At 51.7% G+C, this 15,300-nt stretch overlaps 6 protein-coding genes across 6 annotated transcripts; 1 reads left to right on the plus strand and 5 right to left on the minus strand.

The window, feature by feature from the left end:
- Window positions 1–424: 424 nt before the first annotated feature.
- On the minus strand, window positions 425–2,485 carry J4E82_001843 (uncharacterized protein; the record flags this gene model as incomplete). The annotated part of the gene is made up of 8 exons (XM_051728150.1): window positions 425–776; window positions 835–1,105; window positions 1,162–1,254; window positions 1,304–1,575; window positions 1,635–1,827; window positions 1,975–2,288; window positions 2,338–2,388; window positions 2,439–2,485. The coding sequence occupies 8 exons, from the start codon at window positions 2,483–2,485 to the stop codon at window positions 425–427; spliced, it is 1,593 nt and encodes a 530-aa protein (XP_051592032.1).
- A 1,772-nt stretch (window positions 2,486–4,257) lies between these two features.
- On the minus strand, window positions 4,258–6,601 carry J4E82_001844 (uncharacterized protein; the record flags this gene model as incomplete). Its single annotated transcript, XM_051728151.1, has 3 exons — window positions 4,258–5,445; window positions 5,497–5,738; window positions 5,791–6,601. The coding sequence occupies 3 exons, from the start codon at window positions 6,599–6,601 to the stop codon at window positions 4,258–4,260; spliced, it is 2,241 nt and encodes a 746-aa protein (XP_051592033.1).
- A 299-nt stretch (window positions 6,602–6,900) lies between these two features.
- Window positions 6,901–7,716, plus strand: J4E82_001845 (uncharacterized protein; the record flags this gene model as incomplete). The annotated part of the gene is made up of 2 exons (XM_051728152.1): window positions 6,901–7,011; window positions 7,087–7,716. 2 exons carry the CDS (start codon window positions 6,901–6,903, stop codon window positions 7,714–7,716), a joined length of 741 nt encoding a protein of 246 aa, XP_051592034.1.
- Window positions 7,717–8,099: 383 nt separating this feature from the next.
- Window positions 8,100–8,802, minus strand: J4E82_001846 (uncharacterized protein; the record flags this gene model as incomplete). Its single annotated transcript, XM_051728153.1, has 4 exons — window positions 8,100–8,234; window positions 8,286–8,592; window positions 8,736–8,746; window positions 8,800–8,802. 4 exons carry the CDS (start codon window positions 8,800–8,802, stop codon window positions 8,100–8,102), a joined length of 456 nt encoding a protein of 151 aa, XP_051592035.1.
- Window positions 8,803–9,498: 696 nt separating this feature from the next.
- Window positions 9,499–11,368, minus strand: HSP60 (chaperonin; the record flags this gene model as incomplete). The annotated part of the gene is made up of 3 exons (XM_051728154.1): window positions 9,499–11,012; window positions 11,066–11,207; window positions 11,264–11,368. 3 exons carry the CDS (start codon window positions 11,366–11,368, stop codon window positions 9,499–9,501), a joined length of 1,761 nt encoding a protein of 586 aa, XP_051592036.1.
- Window positions 11,369–11,734: 366 nt separating this feature from the next.
- J4E82_001848 (uncharacterized protein) lies at window positions 11,735–12,538 on the minus strand (the record flags this gene model as incomplete). The annotated part of the gene is made up of 1 exon (XM_051728155.1): window positions 11,735–12,538. One exon carries the CDS (start codon window positions 12,536–12,538, stop codon window positions 11,735–11,737), a length of 804 nt encoding a protein of 267 aa, XP_051592037.1.
- Window positions 12,539–15,300: the final 2,762 nt, after the last annotated feature.

A 15,300-nucleotide genomic window follows, 5' to 3' on the forward strand; every position in this document is an offset into this window, starting at 1 on the left:
TAGCTGATGTTCCTAGTCTTAGCATGTCGAGATGATCCATGCTCGATATGTGTATCAAGGTCTCCAGGCTTTCCAGTAGCGAGATGCAGCATTTCAATCAGAGATTCGACCGTGGTATATTTCAACATGCTAACAGAAAATTCGACTAAGCCGTTCGTGACCATAGGTAGACTCGATTGACCTTTTTGTACCAAAAATGATATTTGGCAAGAATGGACGCGATAAGTAGCAAATATCGTGTACATTACAAGATGTTATACGACTATGGCAGCTAAGTCTTAGCATATCATTTTGTACTCATGACATTCCGCTTAACGACCATCTCTTCACATATTTCTCCAGCCACAAACATCCCACTTTCCGCCCCTTCCATTACTATCCATCACTATATCCACCATACACTTCCCCCCTTCCCCATCGCATCCTAGATCTCAACCTTGGGCGGGACAACCGCCTCATCGTGCTGCACGCTCCTCTTCCTCTCCTGGTTCTGCGCCACCTCGCTCAGACTCATACTACGCCCAGTCTTAGGATCCATCTCCGCGAACTGAACCGCAGGGCGGAACTCCTTGCTCTTCCACGCTTTGCCGATGATACCGTAGAGCTCGTCGACTTGTTCGAGAGTAAGACCTTTGGTCTCGTAGATCATGAACCAGACGAAAGCGATGCAGACGAAACAGAAGGAGCCCCAGACAAAGAAGACCTTTGATTGGAGGTTGGCGTGGTCTTCGTCGACCATGTAGGGGGTTGAGTAGGCGATCGCCCAGTTGAGCAACCTGTAGTATATCGTTAGTCTTTGGAACTGACACCAGTCTAAGAAGCATCTATACTTACCAGTTACTCGCGGTGGTCATCGAGAGACACTTGGCGCGTGCCTTGAGGGGGTATAGTTCTCCAGTCACGACCCAAGCAACAGGACCCCAAGAGCTGGCGAAGAAGAAGATATAGATGCACACGAAGGCGATAGCAGCTCGTTGAGCGGCGAGATCGGAGGTTCCGGCTACTGTTCCTGTGATAGCGACGATGTACTGGCATACACACATGCCGATCGCTCCGAGAAGAAGAAGGTTACGTCGTCCGAGGCGCTCAACCATGTAGAGACCGGCTAGAAATCCGAGAGTTAGTATTTCGCAAACCGAAGCTCAGACATCATAAGCTTACGGAATGTAGATGCGACGTTGACGCAGTTGGTGATGACCTGGATGATGAAGGGGTCGCGGAAGCCAGCGTTCTGGAAGTATTGTGTTCCATAGTCTGGATAGGTCAGAAGAAGGCCACGACAGCGCTGATTTGAGGGACATACAGAAGATGAAGTTTACACCAGTAAGCTGTTGTAGCGCCTGGAGCAGACATCCAGTCGCGAGACGCTTGCCAAGTGTTCCCTTGAAGCAGTCGGCATACGTAGACTTGCCCAACGACATCTCGTAGAGATGGTTCGCTTGAACCTCGCCCAATTCCTCAACGATAGCTGGATGGTCGACTGGCAAGCGACGAAGCTTGCCAAGACTGCTTGCAGCCTGCTCGTATTTGTCCATCTTGATGAGATATCTCGGTGTCTCGGGCAGGAAGAAAAGTCTAGTGACGAATTAGCATCGGCCATTAACTGTCTCGTATTGAGGCTCGTTCGCACGTACCCGCCAACAAGAATGATAGACCAGAGGAATTGTACCGCAATAGGAATGCGGTATGATCCAGAATCTTGACGATCCTTGGTCGAATTGTTCACAATAGCAGCGAGTAGTAATCCGATCGTGATAGCAAGCTGGTAAGCTCCGACAATCGTTCCTCGAATCCATTTTGGCGCAGTCTCACTCTGGTACATAGGAACTGTCGTCTTGTTAGCATTAATCCAAGTGAGGTAGATGCCCCGCAGAGCCTCAAGGATGCGGGGCAAAGGGCGTTCAAGCCACCATTGACGATCAACCCCACATCACATGTGGTGAATTGAACGCAACAAGCGATGGGTGCACTTACTCAGAGCTGAGATGAGACCGACACCATAACCGGCGAAGAAACGACCGGCAATGAACAGCGGTTGCGCTGTCGCAGCCGTCTGTAGAATAACTCCAAGGTTGAAAACGGCGCCGGCTGAAACCATCAATCCAAGACGTCGGCCAAGCAGATCGCCGAAGGGTGCAGCCGTCAAAGCGCCGAAAAAGGTACCAGCTGAGAGAATTGACACGATCAGGGAATCTTGCGCAGCTGTGATGCTGAGGTCTGGCTCAGTGGAGAACTCCTTCTTCCAATAGTCCATGGCAATGATGCCAGAAATTGTGCCTGTATCATATCTAGGCAAATCAATATATACTCTTGAACGTTGCAATAGTACAAACGTACCCGAAGAGAACACCACCAAACGCGACGAAGAGACCGATTACAATGGCAGGCCTTGACAAGCGTTAGGCAAGCACTCAATGTGGAGAACGTATGAAGCTTACCATGCCTTACCAGCAGTGTCTGGCGGAGGCTTCAGCATAAAACCCATGATGCCGAGATGCACTTGGACAATGTATAGGTGTTAATTGAGGATATTGCAAGCTCGAGGCGCGCGGTGAGGCCGTTCAGAAGAGCGCGCATTCACTCTTTATCTCAGAATGCTAGCCCCGAGTATCTCTCCATCCAGCTTGCTATGCCGACGAATCCTTGTTCCATGCCGCTGCAGCTTCAGTGCATCATCACAGGCTGCTAATCCTAGTATGTTTCCGATGCCAGGTATCATTGCATGGATCGTCCCCGCATGGCACCATTGAGCGTACCCGAGCTGGTTATTACCCCGTGCTCGACATGCTGACTTGGCCTCACACCACTTACGTCGGCGGCTGATATTGAGACAGCGATCATGAAAGCCTGTGTAGTCATCCAATAGCACATTGTCAGCAGATCAGACAAAGGCTGATGTAGTGCTCAAGTCGGGCGAGTTTGCACATGCACTAGCATGTCAATGGTCATTCCGGTGTAAGCGCGTACAGGTAGAGCCGTTATGCAAGGAATGCACGTTCTCTGCAAGCAGGATAAGGCCTTTTTCCAGAAGGTTGACTTTCCCCAATAATCGGGTCAGGCGTTCGGCATGTCGAGATGGAATGGGCCGATTGTCTCCTTGCAACCCCAGGAACTGGAGTGGAGATCTTGTCGGTAGGATTCTCGGTGCGATGTGAGCAAAACATTTTCAGGCATCTTTGCCCCGCGCATCACCAAGGTGCTGACCGTGGAGTTGGATGCCCCAGATTTCGGTCGCATGCAGCGCCACCCTGTCTTGTTGTCAACGCTATCAGAAGAGGCATTGGAACATGTGCTCGTGATGTTTGTCTTGCTCAGGCGTATAGTTTGCCGTGCGATCCTTCGAGCCAATAAGCCTTCGCTTCCTTTCGCTTTTCAGAGCTCGGCATTGCTTGGACCGATGCGGTGACTCGAATACACTCTCGGCGCAGCACCTGGATAGCGTGATCGATGATGAATGGCCGACTGAGCAAGCATGCTTGACATGTGCCGTGCCGTGACTTCGGTCTTACTGTATCCATGAATGTCTCTACTGTAGGGATATTCTCGGGGCATGGAAAGATGGTTCAATCAACGGTTGAGGTTGATGAAATGTGGAGGTACTCCGGGGTTAGTTGCGGAGGCTGACAGGCCCGTTGGTGGCGCCGGCGGCCCCTAAGGGCACTGATGCATCGTTAGAAGCTGCGAGGACGCTTTTTTGCGCCATCACGACTTGATCGTGCCCTCAGCAATCTTTTTGCCTGAGGCTGCAATGAAAGCTCTCCATCGATCTCCAGTCCACGGCGAGATGATGAAAAATTGGTTGCGAAAGCGCGCCACCGAAAGTGCAGCGATGATTGATGTTCGATCGCGAGAACTATAAGACTAGCAGCTAATTTAGTAACTACGGCAGCACTACCAAATCGAAAAGAGCCGCTCATTTGTTTGAAGAAAAACGGCGCGCACCTCACCACGACGTGACGATCACGGTAGTAGTGGTGATAGTCTACTGGAGATTGCAAATGCATAGCATGGTCAGTCGCGACCCACCTAACAAGCTTCCCTGGTAGCCTTGTTAGGTGGGTCACAACTGCGATAATCAGTTCAAACAGGCATCTGTCCAGATAGTTAGGAAGTCGCGATGTGAGAACTGGATTGAGAAACACATAGACAGATAAAGACACTGATTCATCGACGATAAAACTCTTCTGATCATGCATTGGTATCTAGTAAGAGCCCAAAACTCCTGCTTTTGTCTCCTCTGTTTTGCACTTCAAATCACTACGCCTTGTTCTTCTTCTCACCACTCTTTCTCCGCGCCTTCTTCGATTCCACCTTGGTTTCCTTTGCGCTGACACCATTCGAGGTAGTAGCGACTTCAACGCCACCGCCCTTCTTCTCCTTCTTGCCTGACTTATCCTTCACGCTTACATCGCCGTTCTTAGCCTTGGGTGACTCCTTTGTGGCCTCCTTTGTGGCCTCCTTGGGCGCCTCCTTCGCCTTCTTCTCTGGCGTGCCATTGGCAGACTTCTCGCCCTTTGGTACGACAGCCCTAGGATCCTTACCCTTCCTGCGCATGGTCTTGGCCTTTGCTTTTTCAATGTACTTCGCGTCTTCCTCCTCATCGAAGCCACCAAAGTCTGATTCCTCTTCGCTGTCAGCACCGATAGGTGTGCGGTCGACCATCTCAACTTCAGTAGCTGCGTCCTTGGTGTTGGCGGTGTTGTTGGTCTTCGCAGTCGAAGCCTCGTTGACACCAACGGCGTTGGGAGGTGTGGGTCCGATCTTCTTGAACTTCGCGACGAAGAAACCGTCGACGTTGTAGGTGTGAGGGTAATATCTCCTTGTCATCTTCATTGAGGGGTGGAAGATCTTGCCGCCGATGTTGGTGAATCCTTCTTTACCAAAGGTGAGTCCGGTCTCCACGAGCTTGACGTTCGATCGCTTGTTCAACGCATATTGTACGACTTGCTCGTTCTCTTCTAGAGTGATGGAACAAGTACTGTAGACAATGTAACCTCCAGTCTTTGAGTGATGGTTAACAGAGTCAATGGCCGCGAGCAGCAACTGCTTCTGAAGATGGGGCAGCCTCAAGAAGTCTGCCTCGGTTTTGTTGGTCTTGACACTGGCATCCTTGGCGATGACACCAGTACCAGAGCATGGAGCGTCGAGCAACACACGGTCGAAACCACCCATAACCCTAGGGAATTCGAGAGCCGAGTAGTGGGACACGATGACGTTCTTTGCGCCTAGACGGTGGATGTTACCGATCAAACCCTTGGCACGATCTTTGTTGGCATCGTTGGCGAAAATGCATCCTGTGTTCTTCATCAAAGCGGCCAAATGTGTAGTTTTTCCACCGGGAGCAGCAGCCATATCGAGCACGCGCTCGTTTTCTTGAGGTGCCAAGGCCATGACGGGCAGGAACGAGGAAGCGGCTTGGAGGATGTAGTGTCCAGCGAGGTATTCCTGCGCAAATTAGTGTCGGATGTCATTGCATCTGTCGCATATAGAACTTACGGGTGTAGCACCCAGAGGCACTTGTGCATCGAAAATCTGTAGACCGACTTTAGACCACTTTCCAACGGGTTCAAGTTGTACACCACGGTTGATCAAGCTTTGCGCAAGCTCTCTTCGGTGTGTTCGGAGAGTGTTTGTTCGGATGACGACTGGTCTTGGGGTCTCGTTGGCTTCGAAGAAAGCTTGGGCTTCGCGGGGAGGGAAGAGGTTCAGAAGCTTGTCTGCAAGGAACTCGGAGTAGCCTGTTCATAATGTTAGTATAGCTCTAGACGATAACTTCAAACTTGGACGTACCGTAGTAGGCACATATATCCTTCAGGAGCGACGCTCTGTACTCTGCTCTACTCCGACCTTCCTCGGCAAGGTTCTTGAAGTCGTCCAGCACACGGATGGTGTCTGTAAGTCTTGTGCGCAGCAGCTGGATATCCTGGTTGACAAGGTTGGTGATCGGCCTGCCATCCTCGTCCTCTTCATCCTCCAGAATCTTGGGTCGCTCATTGGCAATGTTTGTCTGCATGTTGTTCTCTTCCAACTCAGCTTGCGCCTCCGCTTCCTCGATCGCCTTCTGCATATCCAAGCGTGTGGACAATCCGGCAATGTTAGCGGCTGTGAGCTTCTCTTCAGCATCCTCCTCATCGTCGTCGTCTGACCACATGGCCGCACCCCTTCTGATGTCGTCGTCCGAGTCCACAACGTCCGAGTCGAATTCGTCGTCGTTCATCTCCTCGTCGTCTTCGTCTTCGGACGCGCTACCGAGGGCATCGAGCCCAGTGACGTTGATGTTCTCCATATCAGAGTCGTCAATGTCTGAGACATCCTCTTCGTCATCCGATGGCGGCTGAGGTGCTGACTTCTTTGACTTTGCTTTCGCTCCGTTTACGACAGCAGCAGCCGTCTTGAGAGGCTGCTTGACGGGCTTTCCAGCTACTCTCGTCTTGGGTGTCGCCTTCGCCTTGGCTTCCTTAGCTTCTCTTGCAGCTGTCCTACTCCTCTTCTTGCGCTCTGGGTTTACGGCGACGGGCGCATCTTTTCGCTTCCTGGTTACTAGCGATTCGTCGAGGACATCGGGCATGCCCTGCTTCTTCATGCGGCGACCTTGACCCATGGCGACAGATTTATCGCTTGATTTCTGGTGGGTAGTATGGAAAAAGGTCGAATAATTTGAGAGTTGGCGACGTGATGCCTGCGCGAACTGCGAACTTTCGCTAGCAGATGGGAACTTTTTCCACGCTACGGACCTCCTTTGGGTCTAGCGTGGTCTTGCCCTGGTCGAGGTGCGGTCCACTCAATGCTGTCCCGCAACACCAACAGCGTCATCGCATTGGAGCTATACACGTCTTAACGAGCGCGACAACCACGAACCCACTTGCACGTCATACGAAAGAAGGTGTCAGATATCCCACCATGTCAGAACTCGCATTCTGCAAATCATTTCTCAGCGCACTGGACGCGCGCCCAGCGAAGCTCAGCAGCGACCACATCGCAGACGCACGACAATATCCCGCACAAGGCGCCGTAAGACTCCCCCCCATATTTCTCATGGAACATCCCCCTGTATAACATCATGACTAAAGACTGACTGCTCGCCAGTACACACTCCCCCGCCTCCCGCACCCACCCCACCCACAGCGTCCAAACCCCAAGCCAGTCGCAGGCGACGATGCCACCACCTCTTCTTCGTCCACGATCACCGTAACACTCAAGCCCATGAAGCCGACCACCTCAACCATTCCTCTCTCCTCCATCGATCCCTCGAAAACTTCCGTCTACGACCTCAAGCAACAATACGCAACACAAGCCTCGTTACAACCAGCCAAGATAAAGATTCTTTACAAGAAGAAGCCAGTTACAGATTCCAAGACACTGCTAGAAGTTATAGGTACAGATGCAGGCAGCGAGGTAGAGTTTGGCGTCATGGTTATGGCGGGCGCTGCGCTTGGCGGGGCTGCGAGTCCGGCAAGTGGAAGCACGCCAGTGACAAGTCCACCCGCTGTTGCGCCGCCTACGGAAAGTGAGAAGGGGCTTGCTAGTGCGGGTGAGACGCATGCGGGTACGGCGACTGGGACAGCAGGTGCGACGGCTGGAAGTGGGAAGGAGGTTGTTGCGACAGAAGAGTTCTGGGGCGATCTGAAGAACTTTGTGCTGCAGAGAACCAAGGATGCCGAAGAGAGCGAAAGGCTGCTGGGTGTCTTTAGGGGCGCATGGGAACAGAACAAGTAGTGGACCGACATAGTTGCTGGGGACGAGCAATACACGTTGCAACATATCAGGCACAAACATTACAAACAAGTTCGCACACGTCACGTCATACGAGCTCTCGGTCTCAAGAGATGGTCATCGAAGACAATTTGACCAGTTTTAGCCTATCAAAAGCATACCAAGCCTGATAATGCAAGTTGCACCCGGCACTATCACTGCCCGCACATTCGCATGATGTATGCGATAACCATCATTCGCAAAAACTCGCTATGCCATGATCGCTGCCAATCAACCGCTCGAGTCGTTTTCGTCATGTGTCATTACCAACCGCTATAGTTTCCTTCCTCCATACTAACAGGTGCGCAAAATCGACAGGTCGGAAGCGGGGGAGGGAAGAGAAGCGCTTAACGGCCCTTGGCGACGCGGCTCTTGATGTTCTCGAACTCGATGTCGTCGGCGTCGTTGGCTTGGATATCGGCGGCGAGACCGTTCAGAGCGCGCTTGATGGCTTCCTTGGAGGACGAGTACATCATGCGGGGCTATTAAGTGTCAGTGAACCTTTCTTTCTGAATTATGTTTTCGTAACATACGTATTGTGGCGCATCATCTGGTGTCCAGCTGATGAAAGTGATCTTGCTCCTGGAGCCCTCGCCATTGTCAAGCTCGTACTGGACATCGAAAACGGCGTAGCGACCACCAATGCCCTCCTTGCCGCGGCGGTCCTTGCTCTTTGCATTGAGCAGCTTCTCACGGAAGACGTCAAAGTTGGCCTCCTTGGAAGTCTCCTCGACGACAATCTCCTTCCAGTCGTCGCTGATCTTGTAGATGATCCACTTGATGTCCTTGCCAAGCTTAAGCTCGTTGAAGGTGCTGATGCACTCAGGGGAGACGGAGACACTGCGTGGCTATTAGTATATGCGGGTCCGAGCTAGGGGTTGGCGGGATGGGGGTCGAGGATCGAGGTATGGGGAGGCTATGCTGGAGCGGTTGTTGGGCAGCGACAGCTGTTGGTGCCCTCTTGTTTGTTTCGCAGTACGTACCCGGATTGAGCCTGCAAACATTGTCAGTTCAGTCGTTCTAGCTGCGTATCTTCAAGGTGCTCACCATGATGTCGGATGTGTATAGTAGAGGATGCTAGAGAGAGATTGAAGCACCAGGTAGCTTTATCAGTTCTGTGGTTGCCTGTCAGCGTCGTCGTCATCGTCGCGATTGCCGCATGCGCAGATGCAGCAGTGGATCAACGGCTGCCTGCTTGGTGATGGAGAAATTGCGGCTTACGTCAATAGAGAAAACTGATTGTGGTGGATAGTCGATGTGAATGCGGGAGAAAGGGCGGAGGCGGAGGAGCGGTGTTCTGAGGCTGAGGGAAAGTAGTGGGGTCTTTTCAAGCGACGTAGTGGGGTGCAACACGGCACCCATTCCAAGGTTTAGTTTGTCCCTCTGCGGCGCCACAGCAACCGTGTGCCCCAGTTATGACAGGGTATCGGCCAATCCTATGCATCACGAAATTCATAAATGGAGCATGGACTCAGGCATAGTTGTGCATGGTGATTACATGTTTGGCTTGTTCGTATTCCTTCATCGCTTTATACATCTTGTCCTTCCCAGGAGATCTTTACACAATATTGTACAATAAAAACCAAATATCCAATAATGCTGCGCTTTTGAGAAACCATGAGTGAAGAGCGGAGACCAACCCAATATCGTGTACATAAATCATCACCGGGAAAGGCATAAGACTAAAGTCATTATAACGGAATGGGGGTATAAGAAGAAGAAAACAGACGGCTAGGCTTCATTTGCTTAGAAGCCCATTCCGCCCATGCCTCCCATACCTCCCATACCGCCAGGCATGCCGCCTGGAGGACCAGACTTCTCCTCGGGTGCCTCAACAATGGCGACCTCAGTAGTACCAAGAAGCGAGGCAACACCGCTGGCGTCAACGAGAGCAGTGCGGACAACCTTGAAGGGGTCAAGGATACCAGCAGCGATCATGTCAACGTACTCGCCCTTGGCGCTGTTGAATCCCTTGTTGAAGTCGCCCTTGTACTCGTCAATGAGCTTGCCAACAATGACGGAGCCCTCAGCACCGGCGTTCTCGACGATCTTGCGGGCGGGGTGGGTGATGGCGTTCTTGACAATGGTGATACCGAGCTGCTGGTCGAAGTTGGCAGCCTTGACGTTGCCGAGAGCGTTGGCAGAGGCCTTGAGGAGACCAGTACCACCACCGGGCAGGATACCCTCCTCAACGGCGGCACGGGTAGCGTTCAGGGCATCAACAATGCGGTCCTTCTTCTCGCCGACCTCAACCTCGGAGGAGCCACCGACCTTGATGACGGCAACACCACCAGAGAGCTTGGCCAGACGTTCCTGGAGCTTCTCCTTCTCGTACTCGGAGGTGGTAGCGTCGTTGATAACGCCACGGATCTGCTCGCAGCGCTGGGAGACCTGGTCCTTGCTTCCCTCACCGTTAAGGATGACGGTGTCTTCCTTGGTGATGGTGATGGATCCGGTAGAACCGAGCATGTCGGGGGTGGCCTTCTCAAGCTTGATGTCAAGGTCATCGCTGAAGACGGTACCGTTGGTCAGGACAGCGAGATCGCCAAGGATGGACTTGCGGTTGTCACCGAAGCCGGGAGCCTTGACAGCGGCAACCTGGAGCTGGCCACGGAGCTTGTTGAGAATGCAGACGGCAAGAGCCTCACCGTCAATGTCCTCAGCAATAATGACGAGAGGACGGCGGAGCTGCTGGGAGGCCTCGAGAGCGGGGACAATGTCCTGGACGGCGGAGATCTTCTTCTCAGAGAGAAGAATGAGGGGCTTCTCGAACTCGACCTTGGCGGTCTTGGTGTCGGTGATGAAGTAGGGGGAGATGTAACCACGGTCAAACTTCATACCCTCGGTAACCTCAAGCTCATCCTCCGTGGTCTTTCCCTCCTTGACGGTGATGACACCCTCCTTTCCGACCTTCTCCATGGCGTTGGACAAAAGCTTGCCAATGTGCGTGTCGCCATTGGCAGAGATGGTGGCGACCTGTGCGATCTCCTCGCTGGTGGTGATGTCCCTCTTGTTCGCCTTCAAGTATTCGACGACGGCCTCAACAGCAGCCTGGGTTCCCCTCCTCAGGTCCATGGGGTTGCATCCGGCAGCGACGTTCTTGACAGTCTCGGAGAAGATAGCGCGGGCGAGGACTGTGGCAGTGGTGGTACCGTCACCAGCAGCCTCGTTGGTCTTGGAGGCGACATCCTGGAGCAGGCGGGCTCCGAGGTTCTCGAACTTGTCCTGGAGGGAAATGGCCTTTGCGACAGTTACACCATCTGTGGTAATGTTAGCGGGCAGTGCTGACAACGAGGACAAAATTTCTACATACCCTTGGTAATCTTGGGCGAGCCGTAGCTCGACTCAATCAATACATTGCGACCCTTGGGACCGAGTGTTGTTGATACAGCCTTTGCAAGTGTGTCGACACCCTTCAGTAGTCCCGCTCGTGCCTCGACGCCGAACTTCAATTCCTGTATGTTTGTTAGATTTTGCCTTTCTGCATACCGAGGGCATACGACTGCCGTACCTTGTGCGCAAACCTCTGTTGCTGGAGGTTGTAGCTGGTGGATCGGAGCTTAGAGCTCGAGTTGAGGGCCGAAGTCCGCGCCCGCGATGCGAAAGCTCTTTGCATTGTGAGGGAATTGGGGATGTGTGGGTAGAGGAAAGGAAGCTCAAATGTTGCTCCTAGACTCCAGCTCAATGCAAGATAACCAGGAATAAGATTGATGTAGAGGAGGATGCGGAGAAGAGTGGTCGCAGATGTTCGATGCCTCTAAAAATTTGGGTCGGTCGACCACTGGAATCATCGAGAAGACGCTATGACCACATCCGCGAGCTAGCCTCGGCTTTGCTCCGTAACTCCATCTCCAGCCTCACCTTTCCATGTTTGTCAGCATCTGAATTTTTACTATGTTGTGGGCTCATAAGATATTGTGTACAATTCCTTTGTGGAGAGTATCGTGTGTTGATCGCACACCCAAATCATCACATCAGCTACCTAAGTAGGTACTTTAGCCTTCTGACTGACCAGCAACATATCGCCATTGATACTTTTGAGGCCAACACCAAATATCGAAAGTATTTCCCGCCGGTCTGCACTAAGGCTCACCGTTCCTGTCACCTTCTGAACTACCTCGATGCATCTCCAGATATGTAGATGTCCTTCGTCAAGCTGCCAGATCGTTCCCCTTGGTCCGCTGCTTAGTTCCTTCAGCATCTTCGTATTCCTAGCCTGTAAGATTTCCATCTTCGCTTCCGGGGCTTCTTCCTCAAGCGCTTTCTGTTTTGCAGCTTTCATCTCTTTCTTACTTTTTCCTTCTTTTGATATAGACAAGGCTAGCCCCTTTTCTGCATAAGCAGCGGTAGCTTGAGCCTTCAAAGGTCCTTTCCAGAAGTCCGCCTGAGGGGAGCTGTTTTCGTATACCAGGTGATAATACATTGGCTTCTCACCTTTTTCACTCAAGAGATGTAAGGGCTTGGATATCGACACGTTAGGCGGAGGCCAGCGAGCATCGCCGAACGGACACTGGTCCTTCTCTTCTGGTGTCAAGATTTTTTGACCTGAGTCAGTGCTGTTGCCGCTGCCGCTACCACCTGATTTTGGAGGTGTAAGTCGTGTTGGATCTATATGTTGAAGGGCCACCCCAGGAACTGATAAAACCTTTTGATCAAGCGCAGTTACTTCGTCATCGTAGACGGTCCTGGCAAAGTCGTGGATTTGTGGTTGACCGGGTTTTGGTGCCGCGCGGTTCTCTCGCCCATAGTTTTCGAGCGGATCTCCTCGTGGCGTGTGCTGCGGCATGTTTACCTATACGATAATACGGAGGAATGTAGCAGAGCGTAGTGCTGCATAGTCCTCGCATGATTATTGATTCAGCATGCGCGGCCATATGTCAATGTGTGGGAGTGAATGTCTGGCGCGCCAGACTATATGATGATGCTCTAGCGCATCACAACCACATCCTCGCAGACATGGTTTGCTCCTTGGTGTTGGATCGTAGCGAAACGCATCTTGTATGGCTGAAGCTTCGGACCAATAGTGAAGCTGTGCGACCCTCCATGCATATCAGGCAATAGAGCGCCTTCAGATAACAGGTAACTAGCTGAGGACTTCTCGATGGCCTTGCAAAAACACTGACGTGTAGTCTTCTAACTGGTACGTCGCTTCTCCAATTGCGTCTTCTTCAGGCACAGTGTGGTGTTCACCGGTCAGTCAAGAGACGTAAAGCCATCCGCATCGCCCAACCCTTAGCGCGGGGCACAAGTGGGCGCAGCACAGCTGGCTCCAACCTTCCACTCAACATGCACAAGGCATAGCCCATAGCTAACATCAAACGGTCCTGTAATAGTCCCTTCAAGACAGTTCCGTCAGGCCTGAGAACCATGCATCGCCGACCCATCGATCCAGCTTTGAGCAGCGCAAGACAAAGCCAGCGCAGGCGATTACTCCCATCTGACAGAAAAGGAGGTAAGATAACGGAGAGGTTCTCGGCATACTTCGATTACCCGTGGGATAAGATTGAAGAATATCTCAGAGGGAAAGATGGTCCAGCCTGGAAGACTTGGGATTTCAAGCCGACAAGAGTGCGCATTCACTGTCATGCGACATACTGCTTCAGGCTAACAGATAGTGCAGCTGAACGACAGTTGGGTTTTTGAAGTACCCGAGAAGTTGACTGAGGTGTGTTCATGATAGGTTTTTGCTATTGTGCATGATCTCACATTTCGCAGAGCGATCGAAGAGAATTAAGGAGTCGACGTGATGCACCGAAAAGGACCAGGCGACCATCAGTATCTTCGGAATCAGATGTTGCAGAGAACACTGAGACCTCTTGAGGCTCCAATATTTTGTGGATATGTTTGCACTGGAATCAGAGGTCTCGGGTGCTGTTGCTTCGATAGTACCTAGGTAGCTGGCGATCAGTGGAGCAGCCATTTCTGATGGGGAAGAATGATCTAGACGAAGGTAATTTGGCCAATCCTTGCAACTGCTCGCATGTTCCGTAGCTTCGCATGCACATGCATATGCATGCCTCACTCAAGCCCACAGCGGCTGAGCAAAACAAGCCACCTGGGGCCATGCCATCATCACCTGCCCTCGCCTTTGGCCTTGCGCCCACCTCCTCTTCCCTAGTTCACCCAAAATACTTTCATGACTGCAATTGCAACTCAAGTCGCTGAACAACCATACAACATGTTGCCGCCCACACTACAAGACTGTTACCTGAATCATGCAGAATATCCCATGAATCTTATTTCCAGCGAAACTGCGACTTACAAACACATGCTCAGATCTTACAAAGATCGGCTGGACGAGGCCGAGGCGGACTTATGCTTGGTAGATGAGGAAGACACAGTGGAGGAGATCTACGAGGTGCCGATAATTGATATGGCCACCAGCGATGGCAGAGGTACTTACTTTGCTGTCTGTAAAGATTTTTCGTGATCTGACCACTGTAGCCCTACACAAACGGAACATTCATAGCCCGTCCAAGCTTGAAAGATGGCTTGGGGTATCTATCATGGACGACCCCAATAGGACAGGCACGCAGCACGTACATACCACAAAACGAGATCCAAAATGCCGCTTCATGTAAGCAGACAATGACACATAGCGTGTCGCCCTGATCCAGAGAGATTGACCTCGTGCAGATATATCTACGGCGAAAATTCCCGTGACAAATTGAAAATTACACGCGCAAGCTTGACGCAGATACTGACATACCACCAAGTAATGCCTGTATATCTTGACTTCATGCTCATATTTGGGGCGCAAATCAGTGCGAAAGACCCTCACTTCTTTGGATTTCGCGAACGAATACGCTTTGAAAGTCCACCAATTCATCACACGGTCTTGGACTTGGGACGAAGCGGAAAGATGTTTCAGTTGTGCTTCAATCTTAAAGGTGTTGGCTTGTTCGAGAACAAAAGCAGCGAAGAGGCTGAGCTCAACGATTGGTCTATCCGAACCGTGTCAATTTATCACCGCTTTGATGTTGAAAGTGGAGCCACTCTTTGGATCGTGACCAAGGGTGGACGAGATCTATGGCATCGATATGAACAACTCACTGGATCAGATGGACCACAGGAGGCGCGATGCTTCTCGGACCCTATGTCATGCTTTCGTGCGAGTCTCACTGTTCAGCTGATGTTCTGTCATTGGTCCACAGAAGACTGGCGTTGGTATGTGAGCTGGCTGGAAGACAAGTTGGATTATGGGGTAAGCCCAGTATTTTCTGGATAAGGTTCACGCTAACGAAGCATCATAAAGAGCGATTCGGCATATACAAGGCGCCATGACCAAAGCCAAATGCAGTTGCAATACGAGCTTGACGACATCGCAGATTTGCAGTACTGGCGGGACAAAGCCAACGAAGCTGTGATGTTCTTAGAAGCCAATGTCGGGATCCTCAATTCTTTACGTGACTTTTATGGGAACCTAGCAAAGCGAAGAGACTTCCCTCATTCACTCAAGACGGGTTGTGAGCACGAGTTGGATGTGTTCCTATCACAAATGGACGAGATCATGAAGGACTTCCAGAGACAGCTCGCGAGAACGAGGTT

This window comes from Alternaria postmessia, assembly GCF_024291825.1.
Source record: "Alternaria postmessia strain BMP 2775 chromosome Unknown scaffold_7, whole genome shotgun sequence".
Taxonomy (NCBI): Eukaryota; Fungi; Ascomycota; class Dothideomycetes; order Pleosporales; family Pleosporaceae; genus Alternaria; species Alternaria postmessia.